Source organism: Tursiops truncatus, chromosome 20, assembly GCF_011762595.2.
Source record: "Tursiops truncatus isolate mTurTru1 chromosome 20, mTurTru1.mat.Y, whole genome shotgun sequence".
Taxonomy (NCBI): Eukaryota; Metazoa; Chordata; class Mammalia; order Artiodactyla; family Delphinidae; genus Tursiops; species Tursiops truncatus.
The window spans coordinates 12,202,899-12,226,578 of record NC_047053.1 but is presented as its reverse complement, the minus strand read 5'-3'; the positions used below and the strand labels follow the sequence as shown (position 1 = coordinate 12,226,578).

Here is a 23,680-nt window from a genome sequence, read left to right as displayed (position 1 = left end):
CACGGGCTTTCTCTAGTTGCCGCGAGCGGGGGCTACTCTTTGTTGCAGTGCGCGGGCTTCTCATTGTGATGGCTTCTCTTGTTGTGGTAGGCACGCGGGCTTCAGTAGTTGTGGCTCACAGGCTCTAGGGCGCAGGCTCAGTAGTTGTGGCGCATGGGCTTAGTTGCTCCGCGGCATGTGGGATCTTCCCGGACCAGGGCTCGAACCCATGTCCCCTGCATTGGCAGGTGAATTCTTAACCACTGCGCCACCGGGGAAGGCCCAAGAATAGAGCTTGTAATTTGGCTAAAAATCAGTTGAGAAGGGGAGAACCTAATTTCAGGTGGCCAAGTTTTTATAGAATTTGAGATAAGAATTGACTTAAAAGGGCTCATCAAGCAAAAAAAAATTGTCTTACAGATCTAAATGTAATTTTGGGAAGTAGATTTAGTGTCTTCCAATTTTTAGTAAGGAAATAAAATGAAGGGATTTGCTTTTTCTCCTGTTTTTGAAAATGATGTGCACATATATTTACTATGATAGCAAGAAACAAATGTTTATGTACCTCTTACAAGTAAGATATTTTTTGGCACCTCTGTTAGCCTTTGTAACATTTTAGCATTTCTGAAGGTTGGATAGCAGGCTGTAAAATTCTTTGAGGTGTTTTTGGAAAAGAAATGAAATTAATTTTAACAAACTTGAAACAGGTAATTTGTGATTCAGCTCAGCAAATGTGTATTGCCTGCCTTCTGTGTTCTTACTACTCTAGGGCATATAAACATGAATAATAACATGAAAACATTTTTGTGGTTATGACAAACATCTTTATTTTATAGATAAATCGAGGATGGGAGAAATTAAAATTATCCAATTTTGTGACACTAATAGAGGCAGTTTTCTGACTTTAAGTTCACTATTCATTAAACAAAATTCCATTACCAAAATTAATATATGTCAAAAGTAAACATAACCCCCTACTTTCTCAGTCCCACTTTCCAGAAGTGTCCACTATCACCTCTGTATATTATAATTTTTTCACATATTTTCATGTTTTTACAAAAATTACATGAACATCTGTTTTTCCTTAAGAGTTATAAGATAGAATTATACTTTACAACCTGTTTTTAATACTTTTTGTCACCCTTTCTTTGAGTTTGGAAATGGTACTATCTGTTGTTAGTTCATCTAATAGCTACTTATAGCAAAATAAACTTATACCTCTATTTTTTTTTTTTTTTTTCGCGATATGTGGGCCTCCCACTGTTGTGGCCTCTCCCTCCGCGGGGCACAGGCTCCGGATGCGCAGGCTCAGCGGCCATGGCTCACGGGCCCAGCCCCTCCACGGCACGTGGGATCTTCCCGGACCGGGGCACGAACCCGCGTCCCCTGCATCGGCAGGCGGACTCTCAACCACTGCGCCACCAGGGAAGCCCTCTATTGTTTTTTTTAATCAAATTTTACACATTGATTTCCCCCTATGAAAGATGAAGGAAGTCTGTTACTTTTATGTTGTCCTGGTTGATAATATTTGTACTGTTTGATTTGATGTTCACCCCTAGTTCCTTTGTGCCACAACTTTACCATTCTTGTATTTTTTAACAGCTGTAATGAAGTATAATTGATATACAAGTAACTGTACCTATTTAATGTGTACAATTTGATGAGTTTGGACCATTCTTGTATTCTTTTTTTTTTTTTTTTTTTTGCGTGGTACGCGGGCCTCTCACTGTTGTGGCCTCTCCCATTGCGGAGCACAGGCTCCGGACGTGCAGGCTCAGCGGCGGCCATGGCTCACGGGCCTAGCTGCTCCGCGGCATGTGGGATCTTCCCGGACCAGGGCATGAACCCATGTTCCCTGCATCGGCAGGCAGACTCTCAACCACTGCGCCACCAGGGAAGCCCCTGTATTCTTATTTTGATTCCTCTGTTGTTGGGTAGATTTTGTCATTATGTACCTTTTTGAAGATGGACTCATAAGTAGACCTCTGTGGGTCTTTGCATGCTAGAGACTAATTTTTTCTTGCTCCCAAAATGAATGACAAATGAAAAGTGAACAATTTTTAGATTACACATTTTTCCCAATCAGAGTTATAAATATTAAGGAAAAAAAATTGCCATGCATTAGACTGCAAAGAAAATCTCAAATTCCAAAAAAGCAGAAATCACGTAGGGCTCATTTGCTGACCATAATGCAATAAAAATATAAATTAATAGCAAAAGGAGAGAAAAGAGAAATCTATTCATGTGAACATTTAAAAATATACTTCTAAATAACTGTGGAATAAAGAGAGAAAAATAAAACTTAGGAAGTGAAGAAATCAGTAATAGTGAGGGTACTCACCTCAGGGATATAGCCTACATAGCATACAGAAAACTAGATGGTCTTTACTCTTAAGAAAAAAGAAAACAAAGATGAGAAATGAACATTCAATTCAAGAAAAAAGGAAAATAAGGTTAAAGGAAGCAGAGGGAAGGAATTAATAATAAGAGCAGAAATTAATGAAATAGAAAATATAACTTGGTAACTTGTTTGGTAAAATTAAAAACTAGCTTTAAAAATAGACAAAACTGGGGCTTCCCTGGTGGCACAGTGGTTAAGAATCCACCTGCCAATGCAGGGGACACGGGTTCGAGCCCTGGTCCAGAAAGTATCCCACATGCTGCGGAGCAACTAAGCCCGTGCGCCACAACTACTGAACCTGCACTCTAGAGCCTGCGAGCCACAACTACTGAAGCCCACGTGCCTAGAGCCCGTGCTCTGCAACAAGAGAAGCCACCGCAATGAGAAGCCTGCGCGCCGCAACGAAGAGTAGCTCCCACTCACCACAACTAAAGAATGCCTGCGCGCGGCAACAAAGACCCAACGCAGCCAAAAATTAATAAAAATAATTGATAGTAGGGGAAATTGCAGTGGGGCTGGGAGAATATGGGAATGCTGCACTACCTACTCAATTTGTTTCTGTAAATCTAAAACTGTTCTAAAAAATAAAGTCTAAAAAAAGGATGTTACAGAGTATGTAAATATGAAAAGGTTTTTTAAAAAATAGACAAAACTGAAAGAAAAAAGACACAAATGAACAATATAGTAATGAGAAAGGCAGCATAAAATGAACTCAGGGGATTTTCAAAATTATGAGAATGTTCTATCCTATTAGATTTGAAAATCTAAATGACCTGAGTGATTTTCTAGGAAAATATATATGATAAAATTTGTTCAGGAAGAGGTGGAAAACTTGAATAATTGACTGTAGAGGAAATGGTGAAAATAGTTACAGATATCAAGTCCAGACGATTTTCAAGCCTAGACTTTCTGTCAAGTCTTTAAGGACCAGTAACTTCCCAGATTATGTTGTCTATTCCAGAACATAGAAAAAGGTGGAAAACTTAGGAGCTCATTTTGTAAGGGTAGATAGAATAACCCTGATAGCGACACCAGGCAAAAGGAAAATAACAGCAAACATTACACACTAATTTTTTACGTGAACTCAGATATAAAGATACTAAATAATATAACAACTGAATCTAGTAGCATATGAGAAAAGTTAATCATGGCCAAGTATGATTTATCCCAGGAATGCAAAGATTTTTCAATATTTAGAAACCTGTTAGTGTAATTACTATATTAATAAATAGGAGAAAAGTGATCAATCCAGGAAATACAGAAATAGTATTTTTAATAATCCTGATTGTTAGAAGTTTCTGAGAAAATAAGGAATAGGATATTTTCTTAACATGATTAAGGCTTGTTGCCAGAAATTTAAAGCAAACATTAGAAATATCAAGTGCATTTCCATTAAAGTCTAGAAGAAGTTCAGAATTCCTACGTTCCTGCTACCATTTAAACTTTATTTGAGATTCTAGGCAATGCAGTGAGGCAACAAAAAGAATTAGATAAAACTACAGGAAAGGAAGAGACCAGATATATTTGTAGGTGATAGCATCTACGTAGGAAATCCAACAGAATCAACTATAGAATGATTGGGTTTCGTATGGTGGCCATAAACAAGATGGCATTCAAAAATAAATTGTTTTTGTTATCAGGTAATATAGTAGAAAAGATTACTTTGCCCTGTTTCTAGTGAAAAATGTGAATAATGGGAAGGTGTCAGAACTTTCATATTATTAATAAAATTAAATAGAATCCCAATCAAAATCCAAACAGAATTTTTCATGAACTTGACCAGCTTGATTTGAAACGTCATCTGGAAGAGAAAAATGGTTATGAAAAAATTATAAAGGATTAATGAGAAAGCAACTAATTGTACCAGATATCCAAACATTAATACAAAGGTGGTAAGTAAAATATTTGTGGACTAGGCAAATAGGTTAAGGGGACAGATAAAGTTCAGAGACAGGCCCATTTATCCATAGAAATTAAGCGTATGGTAAAAGTGCCTTTTCACATCAATAGAGAAGAGATGTACTGTTCAGCAAATAGTGTTAGTACAGCACATTGTTAAGATAAACTTGAATTCAGATGAAGTAAAAGCCCAAATGTTGTTAAACACATAAAAATTACAGTGTAGAGGACTTACCTGGTGGCACAGTGGTCAAGAATCCGCCTGCCAGTGCAGGGGACAGGGGTTCAAACCCTGGTCTGGGAAGATCCCACATGCCATGGAGCAACTAAGGCCATGTGCCACAACTACTAAGCCTGCACTCTAGAGCCTGCAAGCCACAACTGCTGAGCCTGCATGCCACAACTACTGAAGCCCGCGCGCCTAGAGCCCGTGCTCCGCAACAAGAGAAGCCACTGCAATGAGAAGTCCGTGCACCGCAACGAAGAGTAGTCCCAGCTTGCTGCAACTAGAGAAAGTCTGCGCACAGCAACGAAGACACAACGCAGCCATAAATAAATAAATAAATAAATAATTGTGGTATAGAAATGGTAGAAGAAAATACAGCCTTTTGGTAGGAAAAGACCTCCTAAAGATACCAAATGTGGAAAACAAAAGAAGTGGTAAATCTGACTATATCGAATTAGAAAATTTTTATAAGAAGAAAGACCTAAAACAAAATTAAAATACAAGCGACCTGCTGTGGAAAATATCTGCAACACATATAACAACGGAATGGCATCTAGAGTATATAAAGAAGTCCTAAAAATTGATTAAAAAATTATCACAAACTACCAGTAGAAAAAAGAAAAAATATTACTAAGGCCATTCACAAACAAAACAAATTTTAAAATTGGCCAGTAAACATGTGACATAGTATTTAACATCTGTAAACAAAACAAGATACAGTTTGTTCTTTAAACAATTGTCCAAAATGAAAATGATGATAACCTTGGCTAGCAAGGGTGAAGGGAAATGGCTTCTCTCAGGTACCGGATGGATGTATACATTGTTATAATTTCTTTAAAGGTCAGTTTGACAGTATCTTTTAAAATATGTTCTCTGATTTAACAGTTTTCTTTATAAAGAGCTCTTTTTAGCACATATGCAAATATTTCTGTATGGATAGCTGTGTAAAATTATGTATGTTTATTGCATTGTTTTCAGTGGTAAGAAACTGGTAACAACCTAAAACGGTCTATCATTAGGGGTATGTTAAATATAGTACATCCATTCTATGGGATACTGTATATCGGCTTAAAAATGTGGTATATTTATGTGTATCTACACATAAAGAGGTGTAAAATCTATTGTTCAGTCAAATAATCTGGTTGTTAAATAAGATGGTATGATACATTTCTGTTAAACACCCACACACACAACTATGCATTTCTTTTGTGCCTATATCTGTGTAGATGCACAGATAAAGGCCTGAAAGGATATACACTAAACTGTGAACAGTGGTTACCTCTGAAGAGAAGAATGAAATTGGATAAAGGTAGAACGAAGATTTCTGACAGTATTGTTTCAGTATTTTAGAAAGCAAATATATTTACTTTTTGTGTAAATAAAATAAAAATTTAATGGATTTTCTTTTAAACAAAAAAACTATAGATAATTAATATTCTCTGGCATTATAGGTTGCAATGGAGAAGCTTTAGGTCAGCCTGTTTCTCCTTGCTTTTCTGCCTAGGGTATCCATAGTATTTGTTCACTTATCTTCATGTTCACCAAGGTAGGTTTTGGATATTCTGTATTTTAAGAACATTTGCTCTTATTATATCAGTATTTGGTTATATCGTATTATGTCTTTTTGGATTCCTTTTGTTTTGATTTATTTTTAGTTTTATGTTACCTTGGATTTTTTTTGAAGGAATGGAGTGTTCATCTATAATTTTCTGCTGCTTCCAGGGGTTATTCTTCCTCTCTAAAGCATGCTTTTCTCTCTATTTTACTTGCTTTGCTACTTTTCCTCTTCTCCTCTTAAAAAAGTTTGCACGGGTCCTTTGTGGCATTTTTTAGGGCAGTTCTGTTCGTGGGAAAAAGTGAGACAAAGCTGGCATAGCTTGAAATTGAGTGTGCTGTCTTAGTACACCTTTCTACCATATTAGTACAGTCCTTTGCCCTTGGGGCGTTTTACCTCAGCTTTCCACAACCTTCCCAGGTGAGCTAATCTTCCTCAAGTGATCTCAAGGCTTTTTTGGATAATTTATTGTTTGTCTCTGTTAGCTAATTCTGGCTGGCTCGTGTAAAGCTAATTCTCTTTACCCTTCTCTTAAATTCTGCTTTACCTGTAGACAGCTTCACTGCCCTAAAAATCCCCTGTGCTTGCATCATTCCTCCTTCCTCTCTCCAAAACCCCTGGCAACCACTGATCTTTTTACTGTGTCTGTAGTTTTGCCATTTCCAAAAGTTGAAATCACGTGGTATGAGGCTTTTCAGAATGACTTCTTTCACTTAGCAATGTGCATTTAAGGTTCCTTCGTGTCTTTTTGTTACTATAATATATTTTTAAGCTGTGTTTTGCTTTAAAAAACTAACCTCTTCAGTTAGTTGAGGTGTTCAAGTTTCTCTTCTGCATACATTTGAACATTGTATATATTTAATATCTATTAAAGAGTGGTTCTGTCCTGGCCTTTAAAAAAAAGTAAAGATCTGTACTTCCCTACACACTTAAAATTGTACATGGGAGTACACTACTACCTCTGTGAATTAGAATCTTCCTAATACTGGGTAGGAAAAGTAAAATACACGAATTGGGTGCTGGGACTGAAATGAGACTGTAACTAATTCATATCCTCTCAGTTTCAAATTTTTATTTTTAAAAGCTATGTATTTTCTTTGACTATAAAAATAAGTATATATTTAAACATAAACTTCTTAATATATTGCTTTCATCTGGCTTATGTTTTGAGGTTCTGCTGCTTTTTAAACTTTAAAAGGTTGATAATAATGAAACCTGTAACCATATTTCCTTGGGGTGAAAGAGTATGATGCCTTCTGAGTCTTCAAAGGAAGATTAAAATATTCTCAGTTTGTGTTATATTTAATCTTTTTATTCTTTGTAAGTTTTTAATTGAAATATTTCATTCAGTAGAATGCATCATATTCTCATCATTCCAGATAACAAATAATGACTTAACTATAATTTAGGAGTACTGGTATTTTCTCCTGTTGTTAATGTTAGACTTGTCAAAACAATAACCTAGTAAACAAAAACACATACTTCATTTGTGAAATTAAACCAAAATTATAAAATTGCTGAATGTTTCAAAAACTATATTTTGACATTTGTAGGGAAGAGTGAAATGTAGGCATCTCTAAAGATAGTAAAGATGTGGTCATCAATTTCAAAGTTGTTGATTTTTCTATAGAACTCATACAAAGCTTTTATTGTGTCATATGACATTTCATTTCACTGAAATTTTTTATTGTATTCTAGAGGATTGTATTAGAAGAGAAGTCATACTGTAAAAGAGAGGAAGGCAGTGCCACAAATACTATTAAGGAAGTTGAGAAAATTATATGCTGAGTGGCTCCTATTGTCTATGTGAGATTGAAGGTCAACTGAAAGGTGGGATGCAATTAGGTATTTGAGTGTGCGAAAAGGAGACCAGGAACAAGTGAATGATTCATCAGGCAGCACTGGAATGACAACCACTTGACCCATACCAGTTCTAAAAATACAAATCCATTATTAGCTGTATTGTAGATCATTGACTATCTTGCTGTTCAGTGCAGAATTAAAATTATGCTCCGTCAGCAAATGGAACTTGTATTTAGCCAGGTAATTCTGAGGATGCTTGTTGTGACTATGACTTGATTTTAAGGGATCTTTACTTTTTACTTTTATGCTTTAGGGCTTGGCTAACTTATGATGCTCTTCCTTTATTTAGTTAGTATCCCATCTAATCTTCCTATATGCTTCTGATAAGTAAGTCTGAAAAATATCACTTAAACTAAACTACCTTTTCTTGCCTTGCATGTCCTTCATAATCTGTTTTGTCCTGTCTTTCAGCCATTTTTCTCATATCTTAATCTCATTTCCATTTTTATATCTATTATTTAGATAGATCACTTCTGAGCAATTTTAAGTAAAAGTGATTATTAGCATGCTTTTTTTGTTCTCAACTTTAATGCAAATATTTCTAGTGCTTTACCATTAACATTTGTTGGTTGAAGGTTTAAGGGGTTTCTTTTTAAAATACATTTTTTAAAATATTTATTTATTTGGCTGGGCCAGGTCTTTAGTTGAGGCATGCAGGATCTTTAGTTGCAGCATGTGGACTCTTAGTTGCAGCAGGCAAGCGGGATCTAGTTCCCTGACCAGGGATCAAACCCGGGCCCCCTGCATTGGGAGCGTGGAGTCTTAACTGCTTGACCACCAGGGAAATCTCTAAAATATTAATAAGAGATGTATTTTTTTTTTTGAGTTTGAGCTTTTTTTTTTTTTAACATCTTTATTGGAGTATAGTTGCTTTACAATGTTGTGTTAGTTTCTACTTTATAACAAAGTGAATCAGCTATACATATACATATATCCCCATATCTCCTCCCTCTTGCGTCTCCCTTCCACCCTCCCTATCCCACCCCTCTAGGTGGTCACAAAGCACCGAGCTGATCTCCCTGTGCTATGCAGCTACTTCCCAGTAGCTATCTATTTTACATTTGATAGTATATATAAGTCCATGCCACTCTCTCACTTCATCCCAGCTTACCCTTCCCCCTCCCGGTGTCCTCAAGTGCATTCTCTACATCTGTGTCATTATTCCTGTCCTGCCCCTAGGTTCTTCAGAACCTTTTTTTTTTTTTAAGATTCCATACATATGTGTTAGCATACGGTATTTGTTTTTCTCTTTCTGACTTACTTCACTCTGTATGACAAACTCTAGGTCCATTCACCTCACTACAAATAACTCAATTTTGTTTCTTTTTATGGCTGAGTAATATTCCATTGTATATATGTGCCACATCTTCTTTATCCATTCATCTGTCGATGGACACTTAGGTTGCTTCCATGTCCTGGCTATTGTAAATAGAGCTGCAGTGAACATTGTGGTACATAACTCTTTTTGAATTATGGTTTTCTCAGGGTATATGCCCAGTAGTGGGATTGCTGGGTCATATGGTACTTCTATTTTTAGTTTTTTAAGGAACCTCCATACTGTTCTCCACAGTGGCTTTGTCAGTTTACATTCCCACCAACAGTGCAAGAGGGTTCCGTTTTCTCCACCCACTCCGGCATTTATTGTTTGTAGATTTTTTGGTGATGGCCCTTCTGACTGGTGTGAGGTTTTTGTAGTTTTGCATTTCTCTAATGCAAAACTCATTGTAGTTTTGATTTGCATTTCTCTAATGATTAGTGATGTTGAGCATTCTTTCATGTGTTTGTTGGCAGTCTGTGTATCTTCTTTGGAGAAATGTCTGTTTAGGTCTTCTGCCCATTTTTGGATTGGGTGGTTTGTTTTTTTTGATATGGAGATGCATGAGCTGCTTGTAAATTTTGGAGATTAATTAATCCTTTGTCAGTTGCATCATTTGCAAATATTTTCTCCCATTCTGAGGGTTGTCTTTTCATCTTGTTTATGGTTTCCTTTGCTGAGCAAAAGCTTTTAAGTTTCATTAGGTCCCATTTGTTTATTTTTGTTCTTATTTCCATTTCTCTAGGAGGTGGGTCAAAAAGGATCTTGCTGTGATTTATGTCATAGAGTGTTCTGCCTATGTTTTCCTCTAAGAGTTTGATAGTGTCTGGCCTTACATTTAGGTCTTTAATCCATTTTGAGTTTATTTTTGTGTATGGTGTTAGGCAGTGTTCTAATTTCATTTTTTCACATGTAGCTGCCCAGTTTTCCCAGCACCATTTGTAGAAGAGGCAGTATTTTCTCCGTTGTATATTCTTGCCTCCTTTATCAAAGATAAGGTGACCATATGTGCGTGGGTTTATCTCTGGGCTTTCTATCCTGTTCCATTGCTCTATATTTCTGTTTTTGTGCCAGTACCATACTGTTTTGATTACTGTAGCTTTGTAGTAGTGTCTGAAGTGCAGGAGCCTGATTCCTCCAGCTCTGTTTTTCTTTCTCAAGATTGCTTTGGCTATTCGGGGTCTTTTGTGTTTTCATACAAATTGTGAAATTTTTTTTTTCTAGTTCTGTGATGCCATTGGTAGTTTGATAGGGATTGCATTGAATCTGTAGATTGCTTTGGGTAGTATAGTCATTTTTACAATGTTGATTCTTCCAATCCAAGAACATGGTATATCTCTCCATCTGTTTGTATCATCTTTAATTTCTTTCATCACTGTCTTATAGTTTTCTACATACAGGTCTTTTGTCTCCTTAGGTAGGTTTATTCCTAGGTATTTTATTCCTTTTGTTGAAGTGGTAAATGGGAGTGTTTCCTTAATTTCTCTTTCAGATTTGTCATCATTAGTGTATAGGAATGCAAGAGATTTCTGTGCATTAATTTTGTATCCTGTTACTTTACCAAATTCATTAGCTCTAGTTTAGAGCTAATAGATTAGCTCTAGTAGTTTTCTGGTAGCATCTTTAGGATTCTCTGTGTATAGTAATCATGTCATCTGTAAACAGTGACAGCTTTACTTCTTCTTTTCCAATTTGGATTCCTTTTATTTCTTTTTCTTCTCTGATTGCTGTGGCTAAAACTTCCAAAACTATGTTGAGTAATAGTGGTAAGAGTGAGCAACCTTGTCTTCTTCCTGATCTTAGTGGAAATGGTTTCAGTTTTTCACCATTGAGAATGATGTTTGCTGTGGGTTTGTCATATATGGCCTTTATTATGTTGAGGTAAGTTCTCTCTATGCCTACTTTCTGGAGGGTTTTTATCATAAATGGGTGTTGAATTTTGTCGAAAGAATAAGAAATATCTTTTTTAATGTTAATGAAGACCTTTCCTTTTTTTTTTTTTTTTTGCTGTACTCGGGCCTTTCACTGCTGTGGCCTCTCCCGCTGCGGAGCACAGGCTCTGGACGCGCAGGCTCAGTGGCCATGGCTCACGGGCCCAGCCAGTCCGCGGCATGTGGGATCTTCTTGGACCGGGGCACAAACCTGTGTCCCCTGCATTGGCAGGCGGACTCTCAACCACTGTGCCACCAGGGAAGCCCGCAACTTCTTTTTAATGTCAGTCAGTAATACACATGTGTATCACTAATTTGAAACAACATAATTGGGAGGCTGACCCAGTTAGTGTGAAATGATGTCACAATCACACCTTCATTTACGTTATTGTAAGATTACTTTTTTTTTTTTTTTTTGTGGTACGCGGGCCTCTCACTGTTGCGGCCTCTCCCGTTGCGGAGCACAGGCTCCGGACGCGCAGGCTCAGCGGCCATGGCTCATGGGCCCAGCCGCTCCACGGCATGTGGGATCTTCCCGGACCAGGGCACGAACCCGTGTCCCTTGCATCGGCAGGCTGACTCTCAACCACTGCGCCACCAGGGAAGCCCAGTAAGGTTACTTTCCTTAACAGATTAAAAGAGTAAAGAAGAAGACATAAACAAGGGGGAGGATCAAAACTGAACTGTTCAGTGGGGCCTTCTGCTTTGTTGTCGTTCCATTACTCAAAAAATTTCATCTAAATATGAGAATGAAAAGTAGTAATGCTTTTTTTGTGTGTTCATGTTTTTGGTTTTGCCTTTTTAAAAGAAATCCAACATGGTATACTTACATACCATTTTATTGCTGCTGTGGTATGGAGAGTGAGGGATGGATGTTACCTCAGACCCAGATCTCTGCTGAAGAGAAATGGTAACTGACAGGCTAGTATACCAGGAGCATATTCTTTTGCTTAATGATGAAGATAAAGCTCCACTCACCCTGGCTCACCCAAATTTTATTTTCCTTTACTTCATCACTGCCAGAATAAGGTCTCATTGTACCCTCTTGCTGTGCTTATACTTGTCCCAAGACTGGTAGTAGTTGAATCCTGGACTACCCTTTTGGGGTAAGTATCTTCAAGTGTGATGATGAAGGATGATCATTGTAACCCTTTGTCAGGGCCCATAAGGTTGGAGAGGTATAAGACCTATGGCCAGGAACTCATCATATCAGTGCTCCCCTTTCCCCAGAGATTCAGTGGGTGGCTGTAGCATATTTAAGAAGTCATGTTACCTACCTGTCTAAGACTTGGTTAATATCCTATGGCAGCAGCTTATGGAATGACCTGCAGTAGTGTCTCTGCACTTGAAATGAACTTTATTCACATCTTCCCCAGTACTATTTAGTTCATCTTGGTGTTTGTCTAAAATGGCATAGCCTGGGGTGTTGTGAGGGTTGTCTTCTGGAACAGGGCACTAAAGATGATGATGTACTTCTGGGGGTGTGAACGTGTATGCTTGATCCTGCTGGGTCTTCTCATTATCTTAGTGGTGTGCCCTCCTAACCCTGCAGACATCCCACAGTCATTGGGCCACTGCAAACTTTTAGAACAGTGCACATTAACTCCATTGCTTTCCTCATTCTTGAATATGTGAGATCAGTGTATCTTTTCTGATGGGCCTGGTAAGAAAACATCTGTTTGTCAGCTACTGACTTAACCTTGTTTCTCCTCATATAAACAATAAAATTTAACTATTTATAGAATTCCTAGAACATTTTTATTCAACCTTAGAATGCTAGAGTACACAGTTTAGGGCTTCCCTGGTGGCGCAGTGGTTGAGAGTCCGCCTGCTGATGCAGAGGACCCGGGTTCGTGCCCCGGTCCGGGAAGATCCCACATGCCGCAGAGTGGCTGGGCCCGTGAGCCATGGCCGCTGAGCCTGCGCGTCCGGAGCCTGTGCTCCACAATGGGAGAGGCCACAACAGTGAGAGGCCCGCGCACCACAAAAAATAAATAAACAAAATAGAGTACACAGTTTGAAGAAATACTGTCATTGCCATTTTGGTTTCAAAAGGCCAAATTTTTTTTTCTCAGCTTCACCATTTATTAGCCAAAAATATCAGTTAAGCTCTGTGAGCCTCAGTTTCTTTACCTGTGAAAAACAGCTTCCATCTCAGTCTCCTGTAACGCATGCTCTGTAATACCCTTTGCTTCAATTTATATTCGTAAGAGATGCAGGGGACCCTGAAGTATTCCGCCTTTATTGTTGGTGCTATTGTTGGTGCTATCCAATCTTTTTAGAGTTGTTTTTGTTTAACTAGCAGTTCATAGCATTTAGAAAAACTTTTGAAACTCTTATCTCCCTTTATAAGAGTGTGAGGGTGTGTATGGATTGGTACTGTGGCATATTATGTTATGACTGATACCACAGCTACAAAAATTATCCTAGGGATATAAGAACAATGAAGAGAGTGTAAGAAGTCAGCTAAGGGCTTCCCTGGTGGCGCAGTGGTTGAGAGTACGCCTGCCAATGCAGGGGACACGGGTTCGTGTCCCGGTTTGGGAAGATCCCACATGCCGCGGAGCGGCTGGGCCCGTGAGCCATGGCCACTGAGCCTGCGCGTCCGGAGCCTGTGCTCCGCAGCAGGAGAGGCCACAACAGTGAGAGGCCTGCGTACCGCAAAAAAAAAAAAAAAAAGAAAAAAAAGTCAGCTAAAATGCTTAGAATATAATCCTTGCATTTTAATAAACTTGAAATAGTTTAGAAAAACAAACACAATCTCATTTGTTATTATAATAATTTCAAAGGACAGCAGTAGAATATATCCAATGTGGTACTCTTCCATATGTAAGCCTAAACTCTGTCTAACCAATTCTGTTTGTTCATACATAAAAGTCCTTCATCTCAGTTCATTCTTTTGATTTTAACCATTTTCTCTGATTCTGCATGGGGTTACTGGTTTTGGTTCTACTCAGAATGTTGCACTTCTGCATGAATTTTTCTTTGATTCTAGTGATAGTTGTTTTTCTTCATCTCCTAAGGCTTAGTAGATTTATTTAACTCATGTGTACGAAGTTTCTTTGAGAGATTATTATAAACTTGTGCTTTGATGTCCACTTGTTTCCAAGGGGATAAATCTTCCATCCTAATAAAACTGATGAAAATCAACTCTAGGTCAACAATTGAAATTAGTAGCAAACTCTAGAAGCACCTTTTAGGCTGTTAGAACCAAGAGATTCTTCAGTCTTATTTATTCTTACTTTAAGTGATGGTGGTACACCTTGCCTGAGTTAGAGGTTCCACATTCTCTGGATCAGATAGTTAGCTTAGATATTGAGTGATGAGGTAACAGGGGCAGTAGTGCCAAGGTTATCTGGCCATGGGAACCTGACTTAAGTTTTTTGACTCTGTCAACACCACTCACCTGACATTGTGGTCAGAAGTGTGACTAAGAGGTCTAAATTATATTTGATGTGGAAATAAAATTGACTAGACTCTTCTGGGACTGGGTTGTAGACTTTGTACATCATCAGTATGTTGTACTACCCCTAATGGTATCATACTCGCTTAAACTTCAGTTTTAATTTATTTGCCATATTTTTGTATATATCCCTTGCCCTTTGGTAGTTCAGTATTATGATATTTTAATGCTATGTAATAGCTCTTTTTCTAAACTCTTAACAAGTAATACTGTTAACATTTAACCTTCATTAGATAGAAGGAGAATGCATCCCTGATATTCTCAAATCTCACTGCTCCTCCCCAACTCCAGTATTTTAGAGTGCTCATTTGAACCCTTACTGTGGAGTGGAATACTGAGGCTACTTTAAGTTCTGGAACTGCACTTGCTAAAGTCAGCAGGGACCTCTTGGTAGCCAGATTGTTTGGACACTTTTTAGACTCTACTTGACCTCTCTCAAATCTTTGTCATTGTTAGCCATTTCCATTGTTTTGAAACTCCCTTCTACATTGACTTGCTGACATCTCTTAATTCTCATACTAGGCTTCTTCACTCCCTAATGGCTTCATAATTATTGGTATCTGTCAAGGTTCCATCATTTACTTTCTAGTCTCCTTTTTTCTTCCCATTATACTTCGTCCAAAGTGTCTTTCACCATTTACATGGTTTGAATCACTACTACCTGTTTAGTAATTTTCCTAAATCCTTTCCTTACGTCAGATCAATCTTTTAAGCTTCTGACCTGTATATTCATTTACCTCCTGTATCATATATCTTTACTTAAATATCTTATAGCTACTTCAAGTCAAAAGGTTTAAAACTGAACTAATTATATTCTTGCCCCGCCCTTTTTTCCTTCCTCCTCTTCTCCTGTTTCCTGTCCAAGTAAGTGTTATTACCATCTACCAGAAACTTGTAAATCAACTATTTTCTCCCATCTCCCAGATCTAGTCAGTTACCAAAACAAAAGCTTAGTGGTTAAAAGTATGAGTCATTCTTGGTTTCAAGAATTTGTGTGTAGGCTGGTCAGAATTCCCATCATTAAAAGCTCTGCAAATAACAAATGCTGGAGAGAGTGTGGTGAAAAGGGAACCCTCCTACACTGTTGGTGGGAATGTAAGATGGTGCAGCCACTATGGAAAACAGTATGGAGGTTCCTTAAAAAACTAAAAATAGAATTACCATATGATCCAGCAATCCTACTCTTGGGCATATACCTGGACAAAACTATAATTCAAAAAGATACATGCACCCCTGTGTTCATAGCGGCACTATTCACAAAAGCCAAAACATGGAAACAACCTAAATGTCCATCAACAGATGAATGGATAAAGAAGATGTACATATATACAATGGAATACTACTCAGCCATAAAAAAGAACGAAATAATGCCATTTGCAGCAACATGGATGCAACTAGAGATTATCAAACTAAGTGAAATAAGTCAGAAAGAGAAAGACAAATACCATATGACATCACTTATATGTGGAATCTAAAATATGGCACAAATGAACCTATCTACAAAACAGAAACACACTCACAGACATAGAGATCAAGCTTGTAGTTGCCACGGCGGGGGGCGGGGGGTGTGAGGGAGAAGGATGGATTGGGAGTCTGGGGTTGGTAGATGCAAACTATTATGTTTAGAACGGATAAACAGGACTTCCCTGGTGGCTCAGTGGTTAAGAATCAGCCTGCCAGTGCAGGGGACATGGATTCGAGCCCTGGTCTAGGAAGATCCCACATGCTGCGGAGCAACTAAGCCCATGTGCCACAGCTACTAAGCCTGCGCTCTAGAGCCTGCGAGCCACAACTACTGAGCCTGTGTGCCACAACTACTGAAGCCCGCACGCCTAGAGGCCGTGCTCCGCAACAAGAGAAGCCACCGCAGTGAGAAGCACGTGCACCGCAGTGAAGAGTAGCCCCCACTTGCTGCAGCAGCGAAAACCCAACACAGCCAGAAAATAAATAAATTTAAAAAAAATAGAATGGAGGGCTTCCCTGGTGGCGCAGTGGTTGAGAGTCTGCCTGCCGATGCAGGGGACGTGGGTTCGTGCCCCGGTCCGGGAAAATCCCACATGTGGAGCGGCTGGGCCCGTGAGCCATGGCCGCTGAGCCTGCGCGGCCGGAGCCTGTGCTCCGCAACGGGAGAGGCCACAACAGTGAGAGGCCCGCGTACCGCAAAAAAAAAAAAAATAGAATGGATAAACAACAAGGACTGGAACTATATCCAGTCTCCTGGGATAAACCATAATGGAAAAGGATATTTAAAAAAAGAATATATATATAGATATGTGTGTGTGTGTATGTATATATATGTGTGTGTGTGTGTGTGTGTATGTGTATAACTGAGTCACTTTGTACGGCAGACATTGGCACAGCATTGTAAACCAGCTCTACTTCAATAAAAAAATTTTGAGTGTCAGGCTTTTTTAATTGCAGTATAGATCCACTTTTAAAACACTTATGAAGAAATACAATATATGGAAGTATATGAAAATGGAACAATTCTAGTTAAAGGAGGAAGGTTTTGCATTCCACCTACTTAGCCGGTTTCTTCCCCACCTACCTAATGAATGTTGATTGGAATTATTATCCTAAATTATTTCACTTCATCTTAGTTTTGTGACTTTGGATAAATCAGTCTGTCAGTTATATAGTATAGGGGTAATATACTTTTCTACAGGATGGTTTTAGGATCAAAAGAGACAGTGAATATTGTTTTTTAAATTAGATTTAACATTTTATAAAAAGTATAAATGTAACATACAACTCTTTTGAGGTGCTGTTTTATGCACATTTGGAATTACCTATATCTTTCTAATTAATCACATTTACCACACAGCATCTTTTTAAAAATATAGATGTTGGGTTAGGCCACATAGAATTTGGAAATATTGCAGAATCTTAAAAATTTAACGTCTACACTTTCATAAAAGCTATATAAGCAGAATCAAAGGGCATCAACTGTTTGTTTTAAGTCAGTAAATGCTAACCCAAATGTTTGAAAAGTAAAGGTGGTAAAGGGATGACATTGGCAACTGCTGGTAGGAGTATAAACTGGTAACAACTCTCGGAAGCAGTTTGACAACAGCTATCAAAATGTCCTAAAAAATGTATATCTTTTTTGTCTTAGTCTGTTCTTAGACTGCTCTAACAAAATATCATAAACTGGGTGGCTTATAAACAACAAAGATTATTTCTCACAGTTTAGAGGCTAGGAAGTCCAAGACCAAGGAGCTGGCAGATTCGGTGTCTGGTGAGGGCTCACTTCCTGGTTCCTAGTCTCTCCATAAGGACATTAACGCCATTTGTGACCTCCTCACATAGGCCCCACTTCCAAATACCATCACTTGGGGGATTAGGCCCCTCCACTAGTTATTGTACTTTAAAAACAAATAAATTTATTTATCTATCTATTTATTTGGTTTTGGCTCCATTAGGTCTTGGTTGCTGTGCGCGGGCTTTCTCTAATTGCGGTGAGCGGGGGCTATTCTTCATTGCGGTGCACGGGCTTCTCATTGAAGTGGCTTCTCTTGTTGTGGAGCATGGGCTGTAGGTGCGCGTGCTTCAGTAGTTGTGGCACATGGCTTCAGTAGTTGTGGCTCACGGGCTCTAGAGCACAGGCTCAGGAGTTGTGGCACACAGGCTTAGTTGCTCCGCGGCACATGAGATCTTCCTGGACCAGTGCTTGAACCCGTCTCCCCTGCATTGGCAAGTGGATTCTTAACCACTGCGCCACTAGGGAAGTCCCTAGTTATTGTACTTTAATCTTTGGTATGCTAATAATTACCTGGAATATGAAGTGTTTGCTCGAATTCCATATTATCTTTCTCCATTGTTTGTTCTTAACATGCCATTGAATTAAAACTTAGTCCCACCAATTCTACAGTACTGCTAGAGTGTTTTATTTCCTAAAGCATTAGGTGGGCAGTAGCATTGACATTTATACAAGGATAGTCCTAGCAGCATTGTTTGTAGTAGTAAAAGCCTATGTCTCTCTGTAATGGAATACAATATTTTTTTTGAAGAGGCAGATTTACATCTGATAAAGAATGATTGCTGAGATTAAATGAGTTTATGTGACATTGTGTGTAAGACATTATCTGTAGTGTACTGCAGTTTGTTTTAAAAACACATATTAATTATCTCTAGAAGACTATGCAAAGATATGTAGTTATAGGTAGATTATCACTGAAAGAATACACAAAACACTGGTAAAGTGGTTGCCTCTGGGATGGAATATTGGAGGTCAGTGGTGGAAACCACACTTTATTGTATACTTATATATTTAAAGTTTGTTTAACCTTGTGTATGTATAAACTTTTAAATTATTTAAATTAATTTGAAATGTTTTAAAGGCAATACTAAGGAAACAACTATTTCTATCACAGTGGGACTTAGGCTGAAAAAAATTGAGAGACACTGGAATAGGTTGCCTCAGGAGACAGGTAGCTGATTTTTGCCTTCAAAGAATATAAGGAGAGCATGAAATTCATTTGCTAATTCAGCTTCTCTAACCTTTGAGTTCTTTCTAATTCTAAATTAATTTCTCATTCTATAATAATATACTAAGTTTGTAGCTTATACCTTTTTTTTACCCACTCTCATGGTTTAAAGTTGTCTCTAAAATTAAAATACTAATTGTAATTTTATCAGAACAATTCTCCCTACAAAACTAAATTTCATTACTGTCACAAAGTGATAACTAATTATATAAGCCACATCTTGATCTTACAGCTTGTGAGGCAAGCAACACATTAGAAACATAACTAAAAGCTCAAGAACAGTGTTATAATCTTAAGGATGTACTATGACAGGATTAGCTGTTTTAGAGGCTTTGGGGGGGGGTTCCTTTTCTTGGGAAATACTTGTATGATTTAGAAGGTAATACTCTTAAAAGAGTGTCTTAAGATTTATGAGTTTTTAAATAAAATATTCTTTCTTCAAAATAGAAATGAGAGTTTATTAGGAGTCATTTGAATTTGTTTTCTTTCAGAAATCGAGCTATAGCAGATTATCTTCGTTCAAATGGCTATGAAGAAGCATATTCAGTTTTTAAAAAGGAAGCTGAATTAGATATGGTATGTTTGACTTTTTACAGTTACTCATAGTATATATGAGTGGACTTTACTTAGGTATCCCTAGTTAACAGTCACCTGAGTTATTCACAGATCTTGTCATTTGTTATTGTGGTTTACTTGACACTAAACCTAGTATTCACCCTCCCCCCCCCTTTTTGGTATAATCAGATGTTTTTATTTATTTATTTTTATAATCAGGATATTTTTCGTAACGTTTGAACCTAGAGCTTGAATGGTTTGTATGGCTTGAACTATTGTATTTTTGCCTTTTTTTTTTTAATGTTCTCATTTTTTTTCTCTAGAATGAAGAATTAGATAAGAAATATGCTGGTCTTTTGGAAAAAAAAATGGACATCTGTTATTAGATTACAAAAGAAGGTAACTAAGTCTTTTTTCTTTTAAGTTAGTTGTATTCAAAGTATTATATAAACTGAAAATATCAACATAACATAAATTATTCTTTTACATTAATAATTATATTTAACCTTGAAAAGGCAAATAAAAATACATTTCTATGCATTATTATTTCTATGCATTATGACCTATACAGATCATTGCTGGTAAATGGTAATTTATGCAACCAGGGCTACTGGCTGAGTTGAATCTAACACAACCCTGACTTCAAGGAATTGGTACTGAAGAACCCATTTATGCACTTAGATGGGAAGAACACATGGAGCCAATATGATGCTGGGGAAAGAGCACTAAAGTGTGCTCTTAGACAAGTCATTTTCATCTCTGACCTTTTATTTTTATCTATAAAGTGAAGGCAATAGGTAATATTCTGGTCCTAAAATTTATACTTTTAGTAGGCAAACTTAGAATAATATTGTTATGAGTTAATCCATAAAAAACCCTTAGAAAAGTGCCTAGCCACACAGATGCTCAGTAATGTTAGCTTTTAATATGAATATTCTGATTAGCATGTACAATGTAAACTAGAAAGGATCAAGATAGGTTCCCTACTCTTCCTCTAATTTGTATCCTGGCACCTTCCAAATTTTTTTTGAGTTAAGGAGGTAAGACACAATTGTATTGCATTTTTCTCAATTTTTAGTTTTGTCACACTAAGATTTTAGTGATATATTTAATATAGATCATTTTCAATTAAATCTGACAAATGCTTTGTAAATTACTGAAATTTTATTCTGCGTATATGAATGCAAAATAAAGGCAGGTTTTTAAAAATATACTATTTTTATCAGAATTTTTCTGTACATAACTATGTGTTCCTCTTAAGGTTATGGAATTAGAATCAAAGCTAAATGAAGCAAAAGAAGAATTTACGTCGGGTGGACCTCTTGGTCAAAAAAGAGACCCAAAAGAATGGATTCCCCGTCCACCAGAAAAATATGCATTGAGTGGTCATAGGAGTCCAGTCACTCGAGTCATTTTCCATCCTGTGTTCAGTGTTATGGTCTCTGCTTCAGAGGATGCTACAATTAAGGTAGTGATTTCAAAATTGGAAGACATACAATAGGATAATTGTTAGAAGCAACTTTAATGTTAAATTGAGTGAAAGAAATGAAAAGATCCTGAAATGAGGACCTATGCAGAGGAACAGGAGGGCCTCTTTGAAACTGTGTGATTGATTCTAAACCTTAAAAGACAGAATAAAATTTCATTGTAGCTCCTGAGAGACAAGCTGCCAAATAAGTTCACTGATGACTTTGAGAAAATTGGGTGTCACTAATGTAACATTGGACAAATATAGGTCACCCAGTGCTCGAATAACTTTTGTTCTTGAATTAAAGTATAAGTATGTGCCTTACTTATTAGCAGAGGTGATAGATGAAAATACAGGATTACAGAACTAGTAATTGGCGGGGGTGACTATCTTCCACAAAAAAAATCAATAGAGGATTTATTTAAATTGCACTCTCCTTGATGGTTTTGATTCCAAACTAAACAGTAATTCTCTCTAGGGGTATGGAAATGTAGCAGCTTTCCATTTTATAAGTTATTTATTTCTGTCATTTTTTAAAATTTTCATGATAAGCATATACATTTTAATATTTTTAATCAGGAAAAAAGTTGTTTTTATAATTTCCTTTGGTTCAGACACACAATACAGTGATAGTTGTATAAACCACGTACAGAAAGATAAGTAAAATGTAGTTTTAAAAATTTAAGTAGGTTTCTCTATCTAAAGCTTATTTCAGATTAAGTTCTAGATTTTTCTTTTTTTTTTATTTTCCGGTACGCGGGCCTCTCACTGTTGTGGCCTCTCCCATTGCGGAGCACAGGCTCCGGACGTGCAGGCTCAGTGGCCATGGCTCACAGACCTAGCCGCTCCGCGGCATGTGGGATCTTCCCGGACCGGGGCACGAACTTGTGTCCCCTGCATCGGCAGGCAGACTCTCAACCACTGCGACACCAGGGAAGCCCCCAAGTTCTAGATTTTAAGTTTCATTTGTAGAGGTATAAATAAGAAAATGTGAGTAGATTGCTAAGATTGTATTTGTCATATAGCAGCAGTCAGCATAAAACGCAGGCATGACTTAAATATATATCCTTAACCTGTTCTTTAAACGTGATTGTATGTTTTCCTTCTGTGGATTCTTTAGTTTCTAAATCAGTGGCTTACTTTCATCCTGTGGGTTGGTGATCCATGGGTCGGGCTGCAAAGTAATTGGAAGAGAGTCTTAAATTCTATTTGCATTACATATTTCTGTAGGCTGAGATGATTGCCTAATACACTAATATATTGCTGTCTTTCAAATTATGTAGACATGTATTTAGTTTATTAATTTCACGATAGTCTACTAAAAACTGCACTGCTGTCATGAAGCATGGGGGTAAAGATAGATTTATCAAATAGATGGAAAACTCAGTCTTAACTATTGATTTTGCAGCAGTGGTCTAAAAGTGAAAATAAAACTGCTAATATGCCATCTTAAAATTAGCTATTGGTTCAGCTTTAAAATATTACAAATGGAAGTTTTAAAAGTTTTATCTATAACCATACCATGTATGTCAACAACTAGTAAAAGTTCTCCCTTCCATTTAGTCTTTAATGTGCACACATACGAAAAGCATTTGTATTTAGTTTTGCTTCCTTCTTTGATTAAACTTATTTTAGAAATACTTTTCTTTGTTTCTAATGAATCATCATTTTTAATGATTTTAAACTGATCTTTTTACTTATATGTGGAGACTTTATAGAGTAGTTAATGGTCAAGAGCACAAGCTCTGGGTTCAAGTTCTGACCCCCCCCCCCACTTAATGATTTATGTGATATGAGCAAATTAACTTTTTGTACTTCTCTTTTCTCATCTGTAAAATGAAGATAATTAGTACTTGTGTCACAGGACTTTGGGGAAGATTAAATAATACATGGGAACTGCTTAAAATACTGAAGGAGTACTCAGTGTCAGCAGTGTCTCAACACCATTAACAAATCTTCCACTGGATTTTTATTTCCAGTCATCTACTATCTTAAATAATACTGTTCTATTTTATACATAAGTCTTTCTCATTTTGTTGGATATTTTGTGGAATGAAAAGAAACCTGTTTCTACCAGTGGTTTTCATTCTTCAATTACGGTAATGCTAGGGGATTCCTAAATGATGATTGTGACAGAACTACCTTCCAAAAAACTCAAAGGAGCACACAGAGACAGAATTTTCTGTAATTTTGTGACTATCTTGGGCAAAGTGCTTGATATGTTTAAGGCTCAAATTTCTCATTTGTTGGAAGGGGGATTAAAAATATCTATAAGATTCTTTTGCTTAAAATGAAGTAATGTATACATAATGTATATAACAGTACAGTGTTTGGTGGATGGATGGTAAGTCACCAATAAACTGTAGATAATGTTACAGTTATAACAAAATTAAAATTTTATTATATAATTTCTCTTGTGCATCTGATAAATATAACATGTTCCTTTTAGAGTCATTCATTTACATTATCAACATTTGAACTACAACAATTTAAGAAAAATGATAGAGGAATAGCTCATGACTTTTTAATTGCATCATT

General features: G+C 37.2%; 1 protein-coding gene across 1 annotated transcript in view; it reads left to right on the top strand.

The window, feature by feature from the left end:
- PAFAH1B1 (platelet activating factor acetylhydrolase 1b regulatory subunit 1) overlaps nt 1–23,680 on the top strand; it is a 72,776-nt gene that overhangs the window by 34,296 nt on the left and 14,800 nt on the right. The window contains 4 exon segments of the mRNA XM_033848301.2: nt 19,611–19,695; nt 19,998–20,036; nt 20,038–20,073; nt 20,936–21,142. Of these exon segments, the coding sequence (XP_033704192.1) occupies nt 19,611–19,695; nt 19,998–20,036; nt 20,038–20,073; nt 20,936–21,142 (367 nt within the window).